General features: G+C 45.4%; 1 protein-coding gene across 1 annotated transcript; it reads right to left on the bottom strand.

Annotated features, from left to right (window-relative positions):
- Window positions 1–341: 341 nt before the first annotated feature.
- On the bottom strand, window positions 342–23,387 carry smchd1 (structural maintenance of chromosomes flexible hinge domain containing 1). The gene is made up of 47 exons (XM_084033142.1): window positions 23,102–23,387; window positions 21,468–21,543; window positions 21,072–21,230; window positions 20,887–20,969; window positions 20,653–20,786; window positions 20,446–20,560; window positions 20,073–20,192; window positions 19,669–19,829; window positions 19,481–19,574; window positions 19,186–19,390; window positions 18,974–19,106; window positions 18,347–18,527; window positions 17,555–17,749; window positions 17,363–17,476; window positions 17,156–17,262; window positions 16,980–17,062; window positions 16,783–16,896; window positions 16,200–16,276; window positions 15,966–16,089; window positions 15,735–15,876; window positions 15,431–15,524; window positions 8,600–8,672; window positions 8,066–8,205; window positions 7,842–7,970; window positions 7,540–7,761; window positions 7,270–7,412; window positions 7,057–7,142; window positions 6,849–6,967; window positions 6,478–6,633; window positions 6,266–6,394; window positions 6,076–6,155; window positions 5,783–5,940; window positions 5,547–5,662; window positions 5,374–5,435; window positions 4,950–5,037; window positions 4,714–4,845; window positions 4,419–4,580; window positions 4,205–4,331; window positions 3,749–3,868; window positions 3,324–3,409; window positions 3,112–3,234; window positions 2,826–3,007; window positions 1,787–1,896; window positions 1,245–1,315; window positions 1,008–1,176; window positions 756–914; window positions 342–650 (listed from the first exon to the last, which is right to left on the bottom strand). Exons 1-47 carry the CDS (start codon window positions 23,228–23,230, stop codon window positions 568–570), a joined length of 5,865 nt encoding a protein of 1,954 aa, XP_083889268.1. The 5' UTR covers window positions 23,231–23,387; the 3' UTR covers window positions 342–567.
- Between the last annotated feature and the right edge of the window lie 2 nt (window positions 23,388–23,389).

Below are 23,389 nucleotides of genomic sequence, written 5' to 3'. Positions count from 1 at the left end.
TTCCTCTCTGTGTGCGCAGCGCAGACCTCCAAGCTCCTTCCACTGTCTTTGGATATGACGTTTCGGGACCCCCTCCAACACTGACAGATGCCTTTTTTCCGTTTCTCAGCTCACACCGTCTCCAAAGCCCACATCCAAAACACAATGTCACAGAACTATATCATTTCCGGAGGGTTACATTGGGATAATTATTGTCTTTGGTTGGCAAAGGCACCCTAATTATCCCGTGCGTAAAATACGCGCGGCTGGCAGCGTCTATCTGCCCACATCCAAAGATTTTTTTAAGTTTTGTATTTCAAAAACGTTACTTTTGATTAGAAATAACGACACAGACAAAGAAATCCCCAAGATAATATGTATTTGTATTAAATGTATCATGATATGCACATTCGTTTGTCAGCACTTCTGATTATTACAAAAGTCTTCAAACACAAATCAAATTTGTACAAATACAGAAAATCGATTATACACCTTCTTAAGTAAAACAATTAATAATACAATAACAAACCAATTAATTAAAAAGTATGTGCTCAAACTATCAGGTGGGTCCACCTCTTATATGCATCTCTACTTTGCTCTCTTTGGAATGACGCCAGGCGGCTCACCAGCACTCTCAAGACCTCGTTTCACTGGTCTTACTGGGGATGACACTAGAAGTGGAATACAGAACAATTAGAAATCAACACCACTAAATAAGAAGGAGTAAACATATGTTTCTGGATGTATTCTCCTTACTCCCAGGTCAACAAACATACCGAGTTGTCTCTCAATCTCCTCCAGCTCTTTCTCCTTCTCCTTTATTTCTTGTTCCCTTTTCAACATTTCTGGAGAATGCATCGTTCTTAAGTGATCCTCACGATCCTTCATCCTCTGCTCCCTCTTCTGCAGAGCTGACTGGTAAGCGCTGAGCAGCTCTGTCCGACAAGATAAAAGAGAACTTAAAGCACAATCTGACTGAACAGGGCAAGAAAAATTAGCTTTAAAGGCACGAGTATGAGAGACGTCACCTATTTGTGTTTTAAGAGTGTGGTAGTGTTGAGGGAGGGGGGCTCCAAACACCGCTAATGTGTTCATTGGTGGGGCTTTGTTCTGTGCGCCTCCGAACTTGCCCTTGGCACTGACCCGGTCCCCCTGCCTGGTCAGGATGGTGGGACACGGCATGTTCTTCTGTACCACCTGTGAGAAACGGCACATTTTAGAGGAGAAAATAACCACCAGCGGCTCCACCAGAGAGCATCACTCACCGCCACTCTGTAGTTGTTTGCAGAGTCCAGGTCATCGATCAGAATAGTGTTTCCAAGGATGTTTTTAAAAGCTGCCAGGGGAAGGAGGAAAGAGCAAACGCTGTTGAGACAAATCTAAACATTCTTATCTTCCTCTCTGCTTAGGAAACTTTCACAAAAAGAAGATTAAAGGAGAAGGAAGAGCTTATGGTAAACAAGCCTTAAATACCCTATAACTCATAAATAGAATAAACACCAAAACTATAGACAATCCCGACTTTAAATTCAAATGCATTTTTAATGTGGCAAAAGAGACCACATGACAGGGCCCTGGTGAGGAAACCCCTCCACCCCTGTGAGGTTGGAGTCCAGGTGGAACCATTTACCAAAGACTCAACAGGAGGAGCGGGGGCATGAAGGAAATACCCCAACAACAGCAAACAAAGAGACCTGGGAAGCTTCTGGCAAACCACAGGAACCCCGGGCTCAAAACATAAACCGGCAAGGAAAACACAACAACGATTGCAACACTGAGGAGGGGAAATCCATTCGCGGCAGCTCACCAGTGTTACAGCTCTCCGGGTCGTGGTCGTAAAGCAGGAGGTCTTTGGCGAAGACCGGGTTCCCAGGGGGTTCAAAGAGCCTGCGGCCATTTTTTATGTGCGGCATCGATCTGTAAACAATTCAATCTTAGCAGAGAACTGACGAGATGATCTGAAAAATAGTTTTTAAAGGACCACACTAGTGTTTTTTGAAAGATTCAGCTCCGGAGCAAATATTCTTATATATAAGAGTCATACAAAAAAACAAAGTATATTCAGTTTACGAAGATGTAAAAAGAGAAAAGCAGAAAATCCTCACATTGGAGGAGCAGGAAAAGGCATATTTTCTGTTTGAATAATTCTTAATAGCGCTGCAGATTCATTTAATTTCCTATTAATGAGGTAACATTTCAGCTCTTGTGTTACATTATTCTTGCATGTTCTAATTAGAGCTGAAATGACTAGTGGATGGATGGAAGATCATTGGCAACTATTCCGAAAAATCAATAGTTTAAATCATTTTTTTTCCAAAATGCCACATTTTCTCTAGTTTTAGTTGTTACCTCTTTTTCTCTCATTTGAAAATTAATTGAATATTTCTGGGTTTTGGGACTCTTGGTGAGAAGAATCAAAACAAGTCAACGTCATCAACACACAATCAATCACCACAAAACAGAGCACTCTGCTTCTTAAATATGCCAATAGCTATAGTTGCCATTATTTGTAGTTTAAACCAAAATAGCACCGATTATAGGACAGAGGATGTCATATGTAGAGAATTTGTGATAGTGGGCTACTTTAGATAAAACTGACTCGACTTCCCTGAAGATATCCTTGTGGTTTAGTTGTTTAACAGACTCTTTAAGCAGCTGCCACAAGATCTTTTAATTACTGTTGTTGGAAGGCTTGAGATAGGAGAAGGCTTAGAAATTAAACACTATAATAAGGAATCTCATCAGGAAATCACCAACGGCAAACCTGAAATTAATGTGCAGGAAAACGAGAACTCAACCTCAAAGCTTTATTGAAAAGAAATCGGCCGTCGACACAGAAGGATTACCTTGCGTCCGATTGCAGATAAACACTGTCGAGGGGCATGACCTGCTGGCTGCCTCGGGTGTCGTCGTAGATCCTCCGTGCTGCCGCGGTGGTTTTCGTGATGACACAATCCATGTCGCCCCTGATGTGCCAGGAGATAACCCTCGCAGCATCGTCGTCCTGCACAGAGGCCAGATGGCCAACCTGCATGCAGAAGGTCAAAGGGTTGAAGCACACGAGGCTCTGGTGCGATCTGTGAGTATGCTTTTTGTTATGTTGGATCAGAAATAACGACATAAAAATATCACCATTCCCAAAACATCAGGCCGCATCCTGAATTGATCATTGATGGAGCAAACTCTTCTGGGTGCCTTCAGGATCCGGTCGACCTCAGCATTTCTCTCTCCGAGGAGTCTGTTGATATCTTCCATCTACAAATGATGAAGAAAATATGCAGATGTCATCTCCCGATCAATCAATATATATGTCAAAATGAGTGCAAAGAGAAAGTACATCTTACGCCTGAAGACGGTCCAACTTCCACGTTGTTACTGATGAGCTCTTTTCTGAGGTCGTCCTCTTTTCTGCTTGCAGTCAGGTGGTGATCTATGATGGAAGAATTAGACACCAAAATAAAGCACAGACACACGTAGGGCTGCGGGTTCTTTACATGTTCTTCCATCCGATAGCTCCACTCACATTAATTAAATTAATGAAATGTTATTAAACACATCAATCAAAAGTTGTCAATTTTAATTTGACAAAATATTATTGTTGCTTGTGTTTCTTTAAGAACTTTAGCGTTTGCAAAACAGAAAAAGATGATAATATTATTTGGTGTAATATTATATAAAATATATGGTTTGTCATTAATGTGAAAATATTTCAAATGACACATTTGGGTACATTTCTTTTTTTTTTTTTAAAGAGAAGATAAAATCTTACTGGTCATCAATTCAAGGAGGGCTTTAGAGTCTGCAAAATTCTCTTTGAGTTTAGCAATATCAGCAATGAGCTTATCTTTCCTCTTCAACAGCCGAGACATTTCCAATTGGTTCTCTTCATCTGAAACAGAAAAATAATAGAATAAATAGACGGCCTTGAAACTTAAGTTTAGTTATTTTTTTTAGATATTTGGTTTTCAAGTAATGCCTGGTCAGTTGGATTACCAAAATACGTGTCAACTGTCCATAGTGGAACTACTTTTTTACCACAGAAATAATCTCATAAAAATAGTTGAAAGCAGGCTCATTATTAGTCCAAACGTTTAGATAAGGTTAGATAATTCCCAAAATGCATTATTTAAACATACAAAAATAATTATCTGCATGGTTGGATACCACCGAGTGAGGAAAATGTCTTTTTTGTCATCAAATTTTAGGTCATGTTTTTATATCCTACCATTGTAGAAATTGAATTGGAGCTCAAAAGGAGCCAGAGGCGAGGGAACCTTTGACACTTGAGGTTCGAAGACGAGGACGTACGCACTTCCATTCTCACCGGGGCTCTTCACCATGACAGCCAGCCTCTGTGCAGAATTAATTACACAACTATCATACGTGCATCGTGACGCCATACTAAAACGAAGTGTCGTCTGTGACGAAGGGTTACTCACAGCGATGTGGGCCTTTCCTTCTACCAAGCGGATTTTATAGATGTTGGCTTTGCCTTCAAACAGAGGGAGGATTTTGTTTGGTTTTGCATTTCCACTCGTGTTCTTAATGGAAACGACCACCTCGCCGTCCAGGTCTCGCCCTGCTGGGTTTCCATACGAATCCTGGAATCAGTCAAATCAACTAAATTAGGGTGTTTATCCGCTGATAGTCTGCAGCTTTAAAATGCACATTTCAAACTGGAAAGCTGGTGCAGCTCTTTTGAAATAATAATAATAATTAAACACGAATGCTCACCGTTATCCTCAGAGTCATATTCTCCACCAAGGTTCGGCTGGCAATGACCTCACTGTCGGAAACAACCGGCGTCGCTGGCTGAACGTCGGGTCCCAGTTTGACGGGAAGATTGGCTTCCACATTAATAGCAATCTAGGAGACAGGAAACGGTGCTGAGGTTAGCCGATCCGCTCGGTGAGTCAGGATTATGACAACCACCACGTCTGTGATGTTTCCAGATGTTCGGCTCAACCAACCTGATTACTGAACAAGACATTATCTGCCTCTATTCGTAGAGAAAACTGGATGGTGTGCTTTCCAGCATGTTCTGGGATCTCTTTATCTCTGCAGTGAAGAAAAACAAAAAGAATATTCACATTTCTTAAAGGGATGGTTACAGTTGAACCCAAAGCTAAGCTAACTGCATTCATATGCAGATATCATAGGCAAGATTTTGGTATTGAAAGCACTTTGATTTCCGTTTGTGGTCCGAGCAGTACTGACCCATCAGGTTTGCACATGCTTTGGTTGCATGCAGGGAAACAGTCAGTGTGGACAGGAAAAGAGGCAGAGCCCGTTGGACAAAATGCAATCTTGGAACCCATCAGCTGGCGTTTGATGATGATTTAGAGTTTTATTAGCTACAATCACAGAACCAGAGAGGGAGTAAAAGCATATTACCTGAAGTGAAAACAGTCATTGTTTTCATTTGCCTTGGGTCTACTGCACTTCAGCTCGGCTAACTAGACGAGAGAGGAAACAGTTTTAAAGAAAAGCAAATAAAAAAAAAATAAAAAAATACATACATACATAAAAAAAAAAAGCAGTGACCTGCCCGTTCGTCAGCTACTCACCATTTGTGGAGGCTGTTCTCCTGATGGCTCTCCCTTAAACAGCAACATGGACACATCGGCCGGGTTCAACTTTGTAATCGGCCTTCCTCCATCAGACACCACGGTCACCGAGAAGTCTGAACAGACACAATCAGGTGCCCTTAGTTTGCAAAGAGACGCTAAACCGGTTGCATCTTGTAAAATGAGAGCTCCGCAAACAGAGAAAAAAATAAAAAAATAAAAAAAGAACTACAAACCTGGGAAGACGCCTCCAGCAGTAAGCTTTGCATTGGTGTTAAACTTCACTGACAGGCTGACAGGTTTCGTGGGGTCAGGGATGATGGTAACATTCACTGATGGACCAGGAATGGGTTTCTGTTCGAGGGCACCTGTAAACTCCAGCTGATAGTCCCCCCTAGTGGAACAACAGGGTAATAACACTCCCATTATTGACTGATGACACAACCCCTGATTTGAGACACTGCCATTATTACATTATGACGATAAAAGGTGCTGTTTTTATATCACAAATTATAAAAGTAACACTCACTTTGGACCGTTCACACTACTAACGGTGAAAGAAGCTTTCCCTTCTGCGTTCACAGGTTGTGAAGTAACAGTTGTCTTCACCTAAAACAACAATAATGCATTGTTCTCCACCATCATTCTGCAAGTTCCTGGCCATTACTGAGTAAAAGTACAGGCTGTGTAAATGTGTTTGTGCTGCTCGAGCAGCTGACCTTCAACGTCGGGGGTGAAGTCTTCACTTTGACCACAACCCTCTGGTCTACAGAAGGGTTTCCCCACGAGTCACACAGTTGAACATGGAACGGCGTGTCAATGCCTCGGCCATTTAATACCTGCAAAGGCTTGTAGATAAAAGAGGAAGATATTATTTGACACTTGACAGTTTAACCTGCTGAATGACACAATTGGTGATGATCATTCATACCTTCACTGGTCCATCGACAAATTTAAGATGTGCGGGAACTCCAGCAGTCACTTTAATTATGATGCGCTCCACATAGCTGCTGTAGGTGAAGTGCATCTCTCTGGGGCCGGGAGTCCCGGACCGGAACTGCACTCCCGTTATCAGAACAGAGCCCTCCTGATTTCAACACACACAATTAATTTATAATCACTATCAGTACAGAGGAGGTAAAAGTAACAATCTAAAAAGTATTTTGTATCATAAGTCCTGCATCCAAAATGTTACTTCAGTAAAACAGAAGGAAGAGCAGCAAGATGTACTTGAAGTGCTCGTTATGCATAATTCATTTCTAAATTAAAGTTTTCCTGTAAGTTTGTGTCTCTTTTCCCCACCTGCCACTTAAAGACGATGGCCGATTTGTCCAGACCATCAGCTTCCACCTTCACGTAGTTCATATGGGTGGAGGTGAGAGTCCTGACTACATTATCATACTGGTCGACAAGGTCTAAGGCTGTTGGGGGGGAAAAAGAACGTGGGTTATCCGGTGTGAAAACCACATCCTCAGAAGTAAGAGCTTTGGGTGATTGGGTTTATACTTACTGATGTTTCTAGGCAGGATTTCACCCAGCTTCATGGTGATTTGCTGTGGAGTTGCTTTCAAACGTGTTGGTTCACCTGGCTGAGGCCTACCATCAGAAATAAGGAGGGGGTTTGTAGACTTAGTTTGTAGGTGTTATTTAGTGAGCTTTAGCTTTACAGCTAGGCTAACAGACTGCTTGCATATTTATCATTAGGTGTCGTCAGGTGTCTTACACTATGTTGAAGGAGAAGGAAACGCTCTGGTCTTGGTAGGACACCTGGTAGAGGCGCTCGTCCTGCACCTGCCTGGGCACCTGTATGTCAGGCAGCATCCCTCTGGCCAACTCTTCCATATTTAGATTTCCTGTCCAGTTCATCTTAAAACAAAGTTAACAATGTATTTGAATACATCCCATGTTATTGCTGACTTTCCAATGAGTGAGTTAGTGCAGCGACATGGTTTGCATAATAGGATAGTACAGGAAGCAGAGCAGGTAGACACACCTTCATCACGGAGGCTATTTCTGCAGTGGGAGGCACCTCTTTACCAGCCTCATCATACAGCTTATAGGACAGGTTCCCCAGCAGGCCTCCGGCCAGCCAATCTAGTTTTTGGCCGTTTCTCAGCACCAAATTGTGGTCACCCCTGCAGAGTTGCATGCGGGCGATTCTTGTGCTGGGCAGCACCTTCAGCTCCCTCGTGACCAACGCAATCTTCTTCTGACTCTTGTGGGAAAAAGACAGGATGGAGACGTCATGATTAAAGTTCTAATCAGGGAATGTTCTGCTTTGTTATTGTAACTTACAGGCATGTCAAATGTCACACTGAGGAGTTGTGGTTCCCCGTCGATTATTTTCAGGTTTATGGGCTTCGTCACGAGCTGTCCAGCTCCTGTGGTGCTGCAGTCGGTTGTAGCTGGTGGAAAGCCCTGAACCTGATTCACAAATAGAAAGGATGAGGATGAGTCAACAACCACTAGTTAGAGGTTTACCCACAGGCGGCCGCTGATTTCCCAGCCTCATACAGTACCTGGCACTGAACGATCTGTCTGGGATGAGCGGTGAGGTTTCCAGCCTCGTCGTGAATTTCAACCCCAAATGTGACCGGGTTTCCATTCTCTACCGTGATTGGGTTGTCTTCTGGCGTCACATGGAGGGAATCCGGATTACCTGGAGAACATTGTCATGCAGCTGAGGAATTATTATTTACTGTCAGGATGGTTATTTGTTTTAATTAAAATTACACCAACAAGCAAAAATCAACCTGTTTTCTGTAAAAACATGTATAACAACCTCTTTAATGGTTACCCTTTTATTCTATAAGATTCTGGAAAATGAGGAAAATATCCATCACAATTTCCCATTCAAATTTGTCAAGTCAAATATATTTAATTTACGCTGATATAAAACAGGAAAAGAAGGTAAATCCTTCCATATGAGAAGCTGAAATGTTTTGCGTTTAACTTAAAAAGTGACTTTGATTTCAGATCTTAAAAGCACGTTATCTATGAATAATCGTTAAGTTTACTAGTTATTCTAAAGGAATAAATAAAAGCAGTCTTACCAGGAAATAGACAGACCTTGACAGTCTGCGTGTCTTTCTTCAGTCCAGGCAGGGTCACTGTCAGGTTATACGTCTGCAATATAAAATAAAGGAAGGAAGTAAATGTGAACCGCTGGAGGATACGCAGTAGTTCTATTGGGTATCGAGCTTTTTCTTCCTGTCACATCTTGTCTACATATCTGACAAGTGATATTATAGCTAACTTCCCTTTGTGATGAGGTTGATGCAAAGCTATACATATGAAAATAAATAAATACATTGAATCAATCCTTTCAGGAGATGAACAAACAACGTAGGTTACGAATGTAACTATGGATCTGTGAGACCGAGGGATGACCGTCACTACGGTCTAAAAAGGAATGATCACCTTCGTTCTGCCTATCACCGAGACCATATGTCAAAATAGTCATGTCCATGACCTCCGGAAGCAGAACAACCTGCGTTAATAAATAGCAGAGAATGCTCCCGGGTCAGTCTCCTATCCCTGAACGCCTCAGGATGGTCCGAGCGACAAGGATAGTGACGGTCATCCCTCGGTCTCACAGATCCATAGTTACATTCGTAACCTACGATCTGTTTCGACCTCACTCTGACCGTCACTACGGTCTAAAAAGGGATGACACATACCAAAAGGGTCGCGAGGAACCCAGAATCAATTATTAAAACCTCGCTCGGTCACGGACATGAGGGCGGCATCGCCGACTGGAGGTGGGCGAGTTACATCCACCCTGTAAAAACGGGTAAAAGTGCATGGCGTCGACCACGAAGCCGCTGCACAGATATCGTCTGCTGCTACGCCCCTAAGGGCAGCCCAAGACGTAGCCCTACTCCTGGTAGAGTGAGCCCTCGTACCAGAAGGAACCGGTATTCCCTGCGCCCTGTAAGCATGGGAAATAACCTCCACCAGCCAATGCGAGAGTCTCTGCTTGGAGAGCGGAAGCCCCTGCCTTGCTGCCCCATAACAGATGAAAAGCTGAGAGTGTGCTTTCCGCAAGGACTGTGTACGTGCCAGATAGGCCCTCAAGGCCCTGACTGGGCACAGGGTCAGCAACTCACAGCTCTGCCTGTGAGGTGGAAGAAGGCTGGAATTGAGTCACCTCCAGAACCTGGTTAATGGACTGCGGATTAAGAACCTTTGGCAGGAAAGCTGGATTTGGCCAAAGTGACACACTAGCACCTCCTGCCTGCCACCTAAGGCAGTCGTCGCTAACAGAGAGAGCACACAGCTCACTGACACGTTTCGCAGAACAGAGCGCCAGGAGAAAGGCAGTCTTAAGCGACAAGGAACGCAAATCTGCGTCTAAAATAGGCTCATACGGGCCTACAGTAAGGCTACGTTCACACCCCAGTTACAAGTGACCTGAATCTGATTTTTTCGCTCATATGTGACCCATATCTGATTTGCTTTTGACAATGTGAACAGCACAAGTCGCATTGAATCTGACATTTTCTAATCAGATTCAGGCCACATTTAAATGTGGTACTGAATCGGATACGTATCGGATTTTTTTGAATGCGACCGCAGTCTGAACAGCCAGGTCGCATTTAATGCGACTTTGACGTCATTCTGACCCGCGCTGCACTGTTTTGTAAATGAATGACAAATAAAGTTGATTGAAAAGCGGGCGGGAGCCAAAACACCGCCACACACTGTTTTTAGCATGAAGCCATACAGTCCCACGTTACCGGTTGCCGTTGCCATGTTCGCTTCCGTAAACACCGCTGTGGCGTGATGTCATCAATGATCAACTGCGCATGCGGGTCACTTCAGGAGCGTGAGCTGTTCACACAGCAATCCGTAGACAGGCCGCATTTAAAGAGGTAATGTGAACAGCCAAACAAAAAATCGGATTTGAGCCATAAATCGGAATTGTGCATTAAGACCTGCGGTGTGAACGTAGCCTAAGTGACGTCAAAACTGTGGGCAGATCCCAGCCCGGTGCCCGCAAAGTGCGACCTGGACGCAACCGGCGGGCTCCCTTCAAGAACTGGCAAACCAAGGGATGCCTACCAAGGGGACCATTGTCCACACCCTGGTGAAAGGCCGAAATGGCTGAAGCATAGACTTTCACAGTACTGGCTGCCTTGCCTTGATCCAGTTCAGACTGCAAGAAACGCAAAACTTGTGGCACGGGGCAAGCCGCTGGCTCGAGGCCCATGCCAGCACACCAATCTGAAAAGATCCCCCACCTGAGTGCGTAGCCAGCTCTAGTGGATGGAGCCCTGGCGTTGTTCAGCGTGTCCTGAACAGACACATCTACCTGCTCAACGACGGGCCCTGCAGGGGCCAGACCCACAGACAGAGGGTTTCTGGGTTCGGATGCCAGATCCGCCCGTCTGCCTGTGACAAAAGATCCGCTCTGCATGGCAACTGCCATGGATGACCCTGCAGCAGCTGGAGCAGGTCCGGGAACCAAGGCCTCGCTGGCCACCGTGGAGCCACCAGCAAGACTGAGTGATGGCCCTCCTGGATCCTCCGCAGAACCTGCGCTATGAGCGGGAGTGGAGGAAAAGCATACAACAAGCCTGTCGGCCATTCTTGTGACAGAGCATCCAGGCCCAAACTGCCCCCCTGCCCTGTGAGGGAGTACCACTCCGGGCAGTGTGTCGTCTCCGCCGATGCAAAGAGGTCTACTTGTGCGACCCCGTACCGCATCCAGATCTGGCTTACGACCTCCGAGCTCAATCTCCATTCTCCCGGGAGTGGCCCCGTTCTGGAGAGAATGTCGGCTGCTCTGTTCTCCACACCCGGGATGTGCACTGCCCTCAGTGAAGACAGCCGCAGCCATGCCCAAGTCAGTAACCCCTCCGCCACCTGGAGGCACCGCTGGGACCTTGTTCCCCCTTGGTGATTGACATAGTACACCGCCACAGTACTGTCTGTCCTCACGAGAACGTGTTGGTGTTGCAACACCGGCAGGAATCTCTGCAAGGCAAGATGGATGGCCTTCAGTTCGAGGACGTTTATGTGCTCCAACGTCCATGGGGGTTGCCACATGCCCCTCGCCGTCCGTCCTTCCCAGACAGTTCCCCAGCCTGTCAGGGACGCGTCCGTCGAGATGACCTGTCTCCTGTGGGGAAGGCTCCCCAGTGGGACACCTCGGAGCAAGAACTCCCGGTCCCTCCAAGGGCGCAGGGCTCGGATGCAAGCCCGGGACACACGCAGCCTCACCTGCCTGTCGCTCTTCGGGTGAAGACCGAAGGCATTGAACCAGCACTGCAGGGGGCGTGCCCTCAGCAGGCCAAGAGGAACTACCGCTGCTGCTGCAGACATCAAACCCAGCAGCTTCTGGACTCTGTGAGCGGTCACGAGACCGCCCAAGCGGAAATGGCCCAGCATGCCGAGCAAGCTGTCTGCTCTCCATGGAGTGAGAGACGCCGTCATGCCGACTGAGTCGAGAAGGACACCGAGGAACTCTGTTGGCGGGGTTGCAGGTTGCTCTTCTCGTGGTTGACCGTGAAGCCCAAGAATTGAATGTGGGCCAGAACAGTCTCCGTGTCGCGCACTACCTGTTCTCGGGAGGGGGCGCAAACGAGCCAGTCGTCTAAATACGGCAGTATCTTCAGGCCGCGAGCCTGGAGGGGGGACAGAGCGGCTGACACCACGCGAGTGAAAACTCGTGGGGAGAGTGAAAGGCCGAAAGGTAGGACCTGGAACTGGAACGCCCTGCCCTGGAAGGCAAAGCGCAGAAAGGGCCTGTGTTCCGGGCAAATCGGAACGTGGAAGTAGGCGTCCTTTAAGTCCATAGACGTGAACCACTCCCCCTGCCGGATGGACTGCATCACCACCCTTGTGTGGACCATCTTGAAGGGCAGCACCTTGAGATACCGATTCAAGGGCCTGAGGTCGAGAACGGGCCGAAGACCGCCGTCCTTCTTGGGAACGATAAAATACTTGCTGTAGAACCCAGCGAGCTGTGCGCTGGGCGGTACTTCTGAGATGGCCCCTTTCAGCAGTAACACTTGAACCTCTTTGGCAAGTACGGACATTAAAACCGGGTCTTGTACCGATGTTACCTTGACCCCTGAAAATATAGGGGGCCGCCGCCGAAATTGCAATCGGTAGCCACGAGCCACCGTGGCTACGACCCAAGGGTCTGGGACAATCCCCTCCCAGGAGGTCCGTGACAACTGGGAAGGACAATCGACGGGCACCCCTGGAACGCTATGCGGGACCACTACCGCGGCCCGCACCCCTGCCTATGCCCCGCTGTTGACCCCCTCTACCCCTGGAACGGGAATATGGGGCTGATCTCTGGTCAGGTGGGCGAAATCGCTGGTCACCAGAGGCCTGTGGGATGTTCCCCCTCGGCGGAGGCCGGGCCGGCAGCCGCGGCCTATATCTGCCCATGGACGCCCCGCTGACCGTTGAGGCAGGTCTACGGCACACACGCTGGACAGCGTCCCTCGACGCTGCCGCACGTTCAGCGCGGTCGAGCACCTCCTGGGATCCTGGATGGAAAACATGCCCAGGGGCAACTGGGAGATTCAGCAGCTCCTGCTTGATAGGCTCTGGCAGGGAGGTCTGTGCCAGCCAAACCTGCCTGCGGCACAACACAGCGGAACCCATGGCGTCTCCCACGTCCCGCGTCAGCTGGGCGTGGGACGACAGAGCTGCATCTAGCAGGGCCCTGGCGTCCTGGTCGTCCCGACTCAGCGTCTTGCGGAGTGACGCCAGCGTAATAGCCAGAGCGTTACCCATCCGGGCCACTCGTGCTGCTGCGTTAAAAGTGCGAGTGGCCAGGCGGTCTGTCTTTGCGCACTCCTTACGGGGGCAGCGTGGGTTGGGTGACACACCAGTAAGGCCCAGAGACGTGAGTGCGGCCATCGATGGCTCGACCGGTGGCATGTCTCCGAGTCCAGTCTCCACGGGGTAAGTAGCTGTTGCTAGCTGGCGGCAGCCTGCATTGAACTGCGGACGCTGCATCAACTTACCCCATGACGACCTCAACATCGCCGTGTAGTCAGGCGGCACCGGCACGGGGGGTGGTGGGGTCGCACAAGGGATGCCCTCCCAGATGCCTCCCCTGGGAGCCGGAGCAGGTGTGGGCGCCTCAAGGCCCAGGATGTTCGCGGCGCTCAGCACCCGTGACATCAGGGAGCTGACGGGGACCTCTCCCGCCCCCATGGAGCTGTCACCCAGCTCTGCAGAGCCTGTCTGCAGATCTCCCATGAGGTCGTCTCCTGAGTGGTCTGCCTCTGTTTGGGGAGCGTAGAGGGATAGCACATCCGCCTCGCTCCGTTCCTCCTCCTCCTCACCATGGCTCCCAGGCCTGGATGAGCGGGTGCCCTCCTGGCCAGGGGCCAGGGTATCTGGAGAAGAGGCCCGGCGATCTACCAGCCTGTCCATCTTCTGTGCCAGAGCCTGGAGAACAGAGAGGATCTGGAGCGACTCCGCGCTACCACCCTCGGTCACTGCAGCTGTCGCCAGGCGCTCAGCTGGACGCTCAGCCGGACACTCAGCCGGACGCTCAGCCGGACGCTTAGCTGGACTGTGTGCAGCTCTATGGGACGGCCTGTGGGGGGACTCATGCTGTCGGCCCCGCTTGCGTCACCTCTCCCGTCGGCCCTCCTGCACGTGGCCGCATATCAGGGTGGCCCGGCGTTGTCTTTCACCCCTGGAGAGGTCGCAGGCAGCGCTGCAGGGGTTGTCGACGTCCTCCAGGACGTGTGCGGCCCCAAGACACATGGGGCACTCTCTGTGCCCATCATTGGCACTCATGGAGGCACTGCAGATCCTGCAGTAGTGGGAAGCCATCTCAGACCCAAGAAGCCTAGGTGGCGTTGACGCCTGGAGCCCTCCTCGACTAGTCCACCAAGGTACTACGGTGGCCCGCACCAGCGCACGAATGCACCTAGCAGGCGCACACTAGCCCCACCGACTGCGAACAGCGGTCTAGGGTGCCACAGAACCACAGAGGTGGCCCGCACCTGCGCACGAATGCACCTAGCAGGCGCACACTAGCCCCACCAGCTGCGAACAGGGGTATAGGGCGTGGCAGAGGAGGCGCAACGCACCGAAACAGAAAATGCAAAGCCGAACAACAGGCTAACAATGAACAGAGAACACCTCAGAAATAAATCCAGGTAACACTCAAACAATAAACCACTCACTGCACAAGCAGGCTGGAGTAACACAAAGTATTACAACAACGGAATTACTTACCGCTCTCTGTAATGATAACCAAACAATAAGCTACCGCGCTAGGTGGCCTGCAGCAAACTGACAGGCTAACACAAAATCCGGCTGCACAATGCAGTAAAACACAAAGATGACAGGCAGACTCACGAAAAACTTCGGCTGCAACAACAGTAAAGCACAGAAGACCGCACGGCGGCCCACACCAGTGCGCGAACGCACCCAGTGGGCTCGCACGAAGCCCACAGCTGCGAACAGCCGTATAGGCACTGTATAAACAACACAAAATACCCGGAACTAGCGCTCAACAAACGGTAAACTAAGCCAAACAACAGCTAGCTTAGCTGACAAGAAAAACACACCACTCCAATCCTCGGGGGCAAAATATGCACCCGTACCACGCAGGTAGCGAATTACGTAAGTGGAATGTCTTACCTTACCGAAGTCTCTTCGATACTCACAAACACAGGTCTCTGAGGCGTGAAGGGAAAAAAGACTGACCCGGGAGCATTCTCTGCTATTTATTAACGCAGGTCGTTGTGCTTCCGGAGGTCATGGACATGACTATTTTGACATATGGTCTCGGTGATAGGCAGAACGAAGGTGATCATTCCTTTTTAGACCGTAGTGACGGTCAGAGTGAGGTCGAAACAGATACAGCCTTATTGAAGGAGAGCATATTTTTTTCTAACCTTTGATTTGTCGTAGTTCAGCACTTTCCCCCTTGCTTTGACACTTCGGATGGTCCCACTGTTGTCCAATGTCTCGTGACTCAGATTCAGGCCACTAATTAACAATAATAATAATAATAATAATAATAAACATGTACACATATGTACAAATCAGTTACATAAACTTGCTGTTTTTAAAAAAGCACATGCCAATACATATTTTCAAGCAATAAGAAAAAGGGGTCTTTTTGGTCCGCTGTCCTCCACAAAACTGGGGCTAAACGGTTTCAAACAGTAGATATTAAAATACATTGGGGTGACCCACCTGCACGTGATTACAGGTATGAGATCAGGCGGAGGCGTCGTCGAGTGGTCAAAACCATCTTTTATCATCAGAGGAATGTCGAAAGGCACTCCGACGTGAATGGGTTTCACTTCACCGATAGTGAAGCTCTCCGCAACGCCCACTGAGGAGGAGGAGGAGAACAGTGGAAGTGTGTGATTTGGGGTGAAATGATAATGAAAACGACCGTCTGCGTTTTGAGGTTCTCCTTACCCTCGATGGTGAAATTGAGTTTGTAGCTTGGAAGCTGTCTGCCTCCAAACTCGGGAGCCCTCCCGTCATTTATCATAGTTTGCAGGGTCAGAGTATACGTCCCCAGCTTGGTCAGCTTATCTGCCAAACATGAGATGTTTGCAAAATGGATACATGATCTTTCAGCAGACAGAAATCAGGGCAGACAAAAATTAACCAATAATGACAAAGATGACAGTTAAAAAGAAATGTACCAATTTTTGTGAATCCGAAACCCCATTTTGCCGAATGTTGGGCAACAAAGCAGAGAACCACTTGTTCTCTTTTACGAACTGCATTTGAAATGAAAATAAAACATTCAGAGGAAAAAAGCACAGTGACAAACTGTAAATATCAAGTGGTGACAACTTTTTTTCAGTCATTTATAACAATCAAAAAATCTCTAGTTCCAACTACATTAACTTTAGCTCTCCAAATTTTTAGGAGTGCAAAAAACGATTACTTTCATTATCGATTATCATGTATTTTTAAATAATAAGAAAATGTCCGTCCTAGTTTATCAAAGTCCAAGATGATGTCTCTAAATGTCTTGTGTTCTCTCATTTTATTAAGACATTTGTTGCAAAATTAAAGTAGAAAGTTAGTATGTGCTTACTATCAATTAAGACAATGTAATTGCGATATTTCAATATAGGCAGATTCCACTGAAAGTCTTTGAATTATAATTTAACACAAACGCCCGCCCTACTAATTAATTAACTGGCTTGAATTTCTGCTCTGAACTTATCTCTAAAATAACAGCATTGCACTTTTAAAAAGTGCCTTTCTGTTTCCTTACCATGGTGGACGACTTTGAGCATAACACATAGCTTTTTTCCTACTCCCTGGCCCACCGCCGGCATCGTGGATATCGACGTTCCCGATTTATTTAGAATTTCCACTTGGAGTGGCCCTGAAATGACGTGGGGGGGAAAAAAGGATCGTCATAATATGATCTACACTGAGAACCGTGTGGTAAACAATGCAGCGGTTTACCTAACGGAGTCCCGGCTGGACGAGTAGCGTTCTCTGGCCAGGGGTCCCCATTTGACCAGTCCACGTTCAGGGTCTCTGGAAGCCTGGAACAAATACAACTCACTGGTATTGATAAAGGCTCATCAGGCTAAAACTACTATATCTAGAAGAGATTACGTGTTCGCTCAACTGCTTACTTGGCAGAGTCTTTGTCAATATACATCTTAATGGTTTCATCAGTGGCGTTCTTGTCAATCTTGGAGATAGAGATGGTCTTGACCCTGTCATGAAATGCTTTGGGTTCCTAAGAAACATTGCATATATCAGGTCTGATACGAGTGCACAAAAATGGCTTAAACTACAACAACAAGAAAAACTCGAGTTCTCCGTAATACCCTCCTCACCAGAGTCACTTCGACCTCTCCCCCCTCGGCGAAGACATCTCTGTCATGTTTTCCAAACAGCAAAAAGCGAACCACGCTACCATACAGAATGGGCACCGTTTTCTGAGACTTCACCTGTATGAAGAACGCATGTAGGCATCAATACAGAATAACCAAACATGCACTCTGGAAACACAACAAACAGATGCTCACAAGTTGGCCTGTTTTGTAGGTTTTGCCGTCCCACTCGATGGAGGAGAACGTCGCCCAGGGAGACATTTTCTTAATGGGCACATCTTTCCGTGTTATGGTCTCCTCATAGCCCAAGAACTTGACTTGCTTGTCCCACTTCTCGTGACAGTTTTTCAGCCACTGTGTAAACTCCTTCTGCATGTTACCTCTGCGTTTCTGTGGACATGGAAGTAAAAAAGGTCACTACAACACCCGGTGATTTTTCTAGTTGTTAAATTAAAACGTTTGACCACTAGGAAACAGAAAGACTCCAAAACAGATGTTGTACCTATCTATCCATCTACATGAGCACTGTATCAGTCATTTTCTTATTCCAATTTCTCTGATGTTTTAGCTCAATTTAGCCTGAATCAAAAACCGTCCAGCAGGAGCTTTAGTTTGCTGGGTGCAGAAGTTTCTTTGACATTGATTCTAATTTTGTATATCGTGTAAATGTCAGTTGTAAAGTATGAGGAAGCTGCTGAGCATTATGCAAAGTCATTTGATTAAATGCAAAACTACTTCACAAAGCAGTTTGTATCAAGCCATAGTCTAGCAATGTGCCCTAAGTAACTAAGGGAATACGACATACAGAAACACATCACTGATAGGCTTACTCCTGGACGTCATATTGTTTTGTCTTTGCAATAGTTGGGCACCTTCACCAGGAAGAGCAATAGCTACAGAACTACAGGTGCTAAGAAGAAAACTCTTGAATGTGCGGCTGCAACTTGTTCTAATCAATTAAAAAAAAAAAAAAAAGTATATGGCCACCTGTGAATTAACAACGCAAGTGAAGATGGTGTCCTTCTCCTTCAGTCTCAGCTCCAGGTTCATGAAGGTGAGCTTGTTTGTGCTGACCTCAAATCTGTCGTCAGTGAAAAGTGCCCCGGAGATCCGACGGTAACACTCTTCCAGCTCCTTTGCTCCTTTATTCGGAGTGCACCAGTCAAACCTGTCAAAAAGGACAGCAAAAAATATAAATAACATACTGGTCTTTTAATATTTGCAGTTCAGGTGACCCCCAGCTCTATATCTAAGAGCCAGGAGGTGATTAGTTTTGAGCTTAACAGTTATTAATAAGCATGGGATGACTTGAAGGTCATTAGTTAGGACTTTATAATGAAAAAGTGATTACATTTGGGGGATGTTCAAAAGTCATTATGATACATTGTCTGGGAACTGATCATCTGTAGTTTCATAGCTGTTGGTCATCTGATCTGACTCTCGGCAAACAGCAAAATGGGCATATTTCCCAAAAAGTTCAACTTTTCCTTTGAAATATCTAAATCTTACAACGAGCAGTCAAAATGTATGAACCTTTACAATGAAGGAATGAAGTTACTTCCTATTCTTTTAAACGTTAAAGTCGAAAGAATTAAGCAACAAAATAGGATTCACCCAGTAACTTTGGTGTACGGTATAAGCCGTCCGTTCCAGAAACAGTCAAATATCGGCCTGGCTCCTCTTCCCTGATGCGCGGCTCCTGACTCATAATCATCATCATCGACCTCTTTATCATCATCATCATCATCTGGTAAACAAAAGGACCGAAATTAAATCCACAACTTCAATTAAAAGTTGCCATATGTAATATTTTACAGTTTTAATACCTTGCAGAGAATCTACGGGGTAAGTCTCCCTGTCATAGAGGAAGGGATGATACCGAATGATTCCCTCCACTATGCCGTTGTTATGTTGAGCCTGAAACTCAAACGTGTCCACAGCAGCGTTTATGTACAGGGTCTGCATGTCGGTGTCGACTTCCCTCAGATTCAACGCGCGTGGACACTTGGGAGGCTTCTCCCGCAAAGTGATCTGTTTGAAGATGTGTTGTATTAGCTGGGATAGACAGCATTGAGCTATAAGCAGGACAGAGAAGTCACTCTTTAAGACCAGCGGACTTACCTGAATGTCGATTTTAAGGAGATGATCGGAGTTTGTGGAGCTGCTGCTTGTTTCCTTTGCTTCGACTCCATGGATGTAATAGTGATATATGTGACTGAAATACGCACAAAACAAAGCTGCTTGCATGAAATCAATCAGAGGCGACTTTCCAGTACATACATTGGATGATGTGGGTAAAGTGGACTCACGCTAGCTGTCTGGTCCACACTTGGAAGTCTTTTTTCAGAAAGGCGATGTGCTCAGGTAAGACTCCCGTAATGACCACGGCCGTGAAGCTTTCCTTCCCAGATTCCTCGGCGATAAGGCTGCAGAGGAAGTTGTCTCTCATCGCGTGTGAAGAGTCGCCGGGCTGCAGGAGGAGGATGAAACATCAGACATGAAAAGGAATGTATTCCTATATATTCATCATGTCTGGGAAGTTAAATTCTTCCATAGTTCTCTCTGCTGCAGATTCAGAACAATACCAAACCTGATCAAGTAACCCACATTTAATGCCCTAATTCTTATTGAAATTTAAGATCACCTTGTTTTTAAAGCTCCAAAAAGAAACGTACTTCATCGCTTCATTCATTTGAGTAAGCAGAACACTTACCTTCCTGTTTATAATAGTTCCGCTGTAAATCTCCTCTTTGTTACTCTCTTTTCTCTTAAAGTCCTCTTTGGACAGAACCAGCTCGTGAACATCTAGGGAGCCAACTGGTTTAGAGATCATCTAATAAATGAGAGAAACCAAATATCTGGTTATTTGTTGCTCGTTCATTTTAAATGAAGTCACATTCCTGGGAGAACACTTTGTGATAGGAATAAAAGGAATAAACAACTGTCAAAAACATCACTGTGACACCTTTCCATACAGAAAAAGAAGATTTCATGGGCTACATTAGTATTCCTCTCTATGATAGACTGCTTTACTGTTTTGTGGTAATGCTACACTCTTAACTTTTTTTCACAAAAAGACAACATACCCTGGTCGAATCTCCGATGTAGAAACAAGCCTGTTTTCCTCCGACACCAAAGTAGGATATATCACCATTGAGACTACGAGGGACGGGATCAGGCCGAACATAACCCTCTTCCTTACTGGAATGAAGAAAAAGATGTATAATCAAATCCAACACTGGAATCATACCTTGGATAATCATAGATAATCTGAAGCCATAAAGTAAAGCAACCTTCCAAATGTTGCGTTTTCCCTGGAAAATTTAGAGAGTCTGTACACGGCCCAGTTGCTGAGCTGTTTAGAGGTCATCCCGCATCCGTTATCCAAGACAATCACTGCAGGTTTCCCGAGAGTATCATCAAACATCTGCAAACAGAGAGAGGAGGTCCGTCACTATGACAGCTTAAGATAAATAAAAGGCAGACTGTAATTTGGTTATGAAATGATACGCAAACACAGAACCAACCATCCGTATCTCTATCGTCCTCAGTCCTGTGTTTTTAGCCGTGGCCGAGAGAGAGTTGTCAATCAGCTCTGCAAGCGCATACGCTGGGAAGAATAACAAAAAAAGTAGAGATTTCTGAGTGATGATATGCACCTAAATCCCCACGTCCATCTCAAGTAGAGCGTTGTGAAAATATTAGCACTTACGCAATGATGTCTGGCCTTCGCTAGCGTAGTACTCGTACATGCCGCTCTTGATCAACGTGTCGTAATGAGGCGTGAAGTTGATGTGCTCCTTCGTTGCCTGTGCCAGGTCCTGGTCCTCCCGTTGCAACAACTGGAGGGTGCAGCCATCCTGGAGCTCCTCTACAACAATGAAGAATCGTGTAAAATCATGAAACCAACGTATAACGTGAACTGATCATTTGAAACAGACATAATCACAGAACATTCAGAATAAAGTGAGGAAACTTGGTTACAGGTGATGACATTTAGTTTGTTGCTGCCTCTTTCTTGCCTCTTATCAAATGGGCTCTGGTGCTAAATGATGACAGACCATAGTATCGGCAGCCCGACTCTGTTCCTTTGCTGGTACTTACTCACCAAATGTGTCAAAATCCAGGACAGTTCTGTCCGTCGTGGCCAACACAAACGTTTCATGTGAACCGATTGCAAATTTCTGGAACAAAAGTTTCAAAAGTGAGTATTAATTGTTACTTTTTTTGTCTTCAGTAGTTGTCAATAAAATTCAATAAAAAAAGTCAATTTGATTAGTCAATCAAAAGAAAATTACGTGGCACAAAGTTGATTATAATTGTTTCAGTTATTTACTTTTTCAAACCAAAAATACTGACCAGTCTCAGCTTCTTCAATGTGCAGATTTTTTTTTTTTTTTTGCTTTTTGTCAATTGGATGCAATTTCTTGTGAGTTTGGACCAAAAACAAGACTTTTGATGACAAGAAAGAAGCGGTTACATTTTATCGAAAAATAAATGACAAATCAATTAATTGGAAAAATGATCATCAGATTAACTGAAAATGAAAATAAGCGTTTTAGTCAAACTTCACACTGGAAAAAAAAAGCCTCTCAACAAGATCTTCCTGTTTTAAAAACAATCATGATGTTGAAATAAGACTTGTCCTGACGTGCAGGAATTTGTAGGAAATGGTGTATAAAAACAATCTGGATAATTACACAGGTAACTGATCCACCTAACACAGGCATTTTGTGTGAAACGAAAGCATATACAAAAGTTAGAATCAGAAGGAAGCAAAATAGATTTTTTTTTAGTCTAGTGAAATTCATGCAAATCTGCTGATTTTATCTTGCCAGTTTAGTTTCCTTGAATTTGTGAGCAACTGAATTGTTGACAGGGATAAACTTTTGGACCAGCGTCTCCCAGACCTCTTCAAAAACATGACCAAGCCATAACTTCAACCGGCAGGAAAACTTCCAATAAAAACATGCATTTTCAGTCCCGCTCTGTTTAATTTTTCCCAATTGGAGAATCAATAGAAGTAAATCAATCCACATTATCAGAGGAGAAAAATGACATGTCCTCTCTTTGGATAACAATCAATTGTATCCTCAAAAAAAATGACAAGCTTGAACATTTAACTTGAATAGCTTTTTCTCAGATGATTCCACCGCAAAGTCCTCTTTCAGTTTATGAATGGTTCAATCAATGATAACTTTTGCGTCTTACCAGTTAAACATGATGAGTTTGGGGAGATCTGACATTGAACTACCAATATCCATTCCGTCTCACAAAAATAGTCAAGACTATTATAAACATGATGACTGCCTGCTATATCAAAAGTACTTGAAAAGCTGCTCCATCAACGATTCATTAATTATGATTATGATTATATTAAAGATTTGAATATGGGTTTAGGCGAAAACATTAACAGTCAACATACACAGCACTTTAATTCATGCAATATACAAAGCTGGAGACAGGAAGGACATTGCACTTCAAATCAAAGTGAAATTAAAAATAGCCTTACAGCCATACATTTGTGTATTTTGAATGACCAATTTAACAATGTAAACAATGAATAAATAAATACTACATTATTTGTCGTGTTCTGATGTAGAGTTGAAAAAATATGGCCATAAATTAAAACTCTAAATGTTTGAAAAAATAATTCTAAAGATGTGCTAAAACTTTTTGAACACCCTTGTAGACTTCCTTTTTGTTATAACCGTTAACCAACGTAAAGTTAGCCAACATTACCCGGTGCAGAAGGCGAAGGAAGCCATTGAAGTCCAGACCACTCGTTTCCAAAATCTTATTGGCCTGCTCTCCGGTTTCGAAGCGACAGTCGTAAACCGAAATCCGCCTGCGGACCCGCCCATCCTCCATGGTCCAGGGGGGACCTGTTAAAATGAGCAACTAGCTTGTTTGTCTATAACTAGCTAGTTGTCTTCGTCCGTGTGTAGCTTTAACACGACTTTACGTAATTATAACGCGACTTTTCCACAGGTGTTGACGCATTTAATTCGCAGCCTCAAATAAACTAAA

The sequence above is a fragment of the Eutrigla gurnardus genome (assembly GCF_963514095.1).
Source record: "Eutrigla gurnardus genome assembly, chromosome: 18".
In the NCBI taxonomy this organism is placed as follows: Eukaryota; Metazoa; Chordata; class Actinopteri; order Perciformes; family Triglidae; genus Eutrigla; species Eutrigla gurnardus.
Note: the sequence above shows the minus strand (reverse complement) of the source record. Positions and strands in the feature narration are given on the sequence as shown.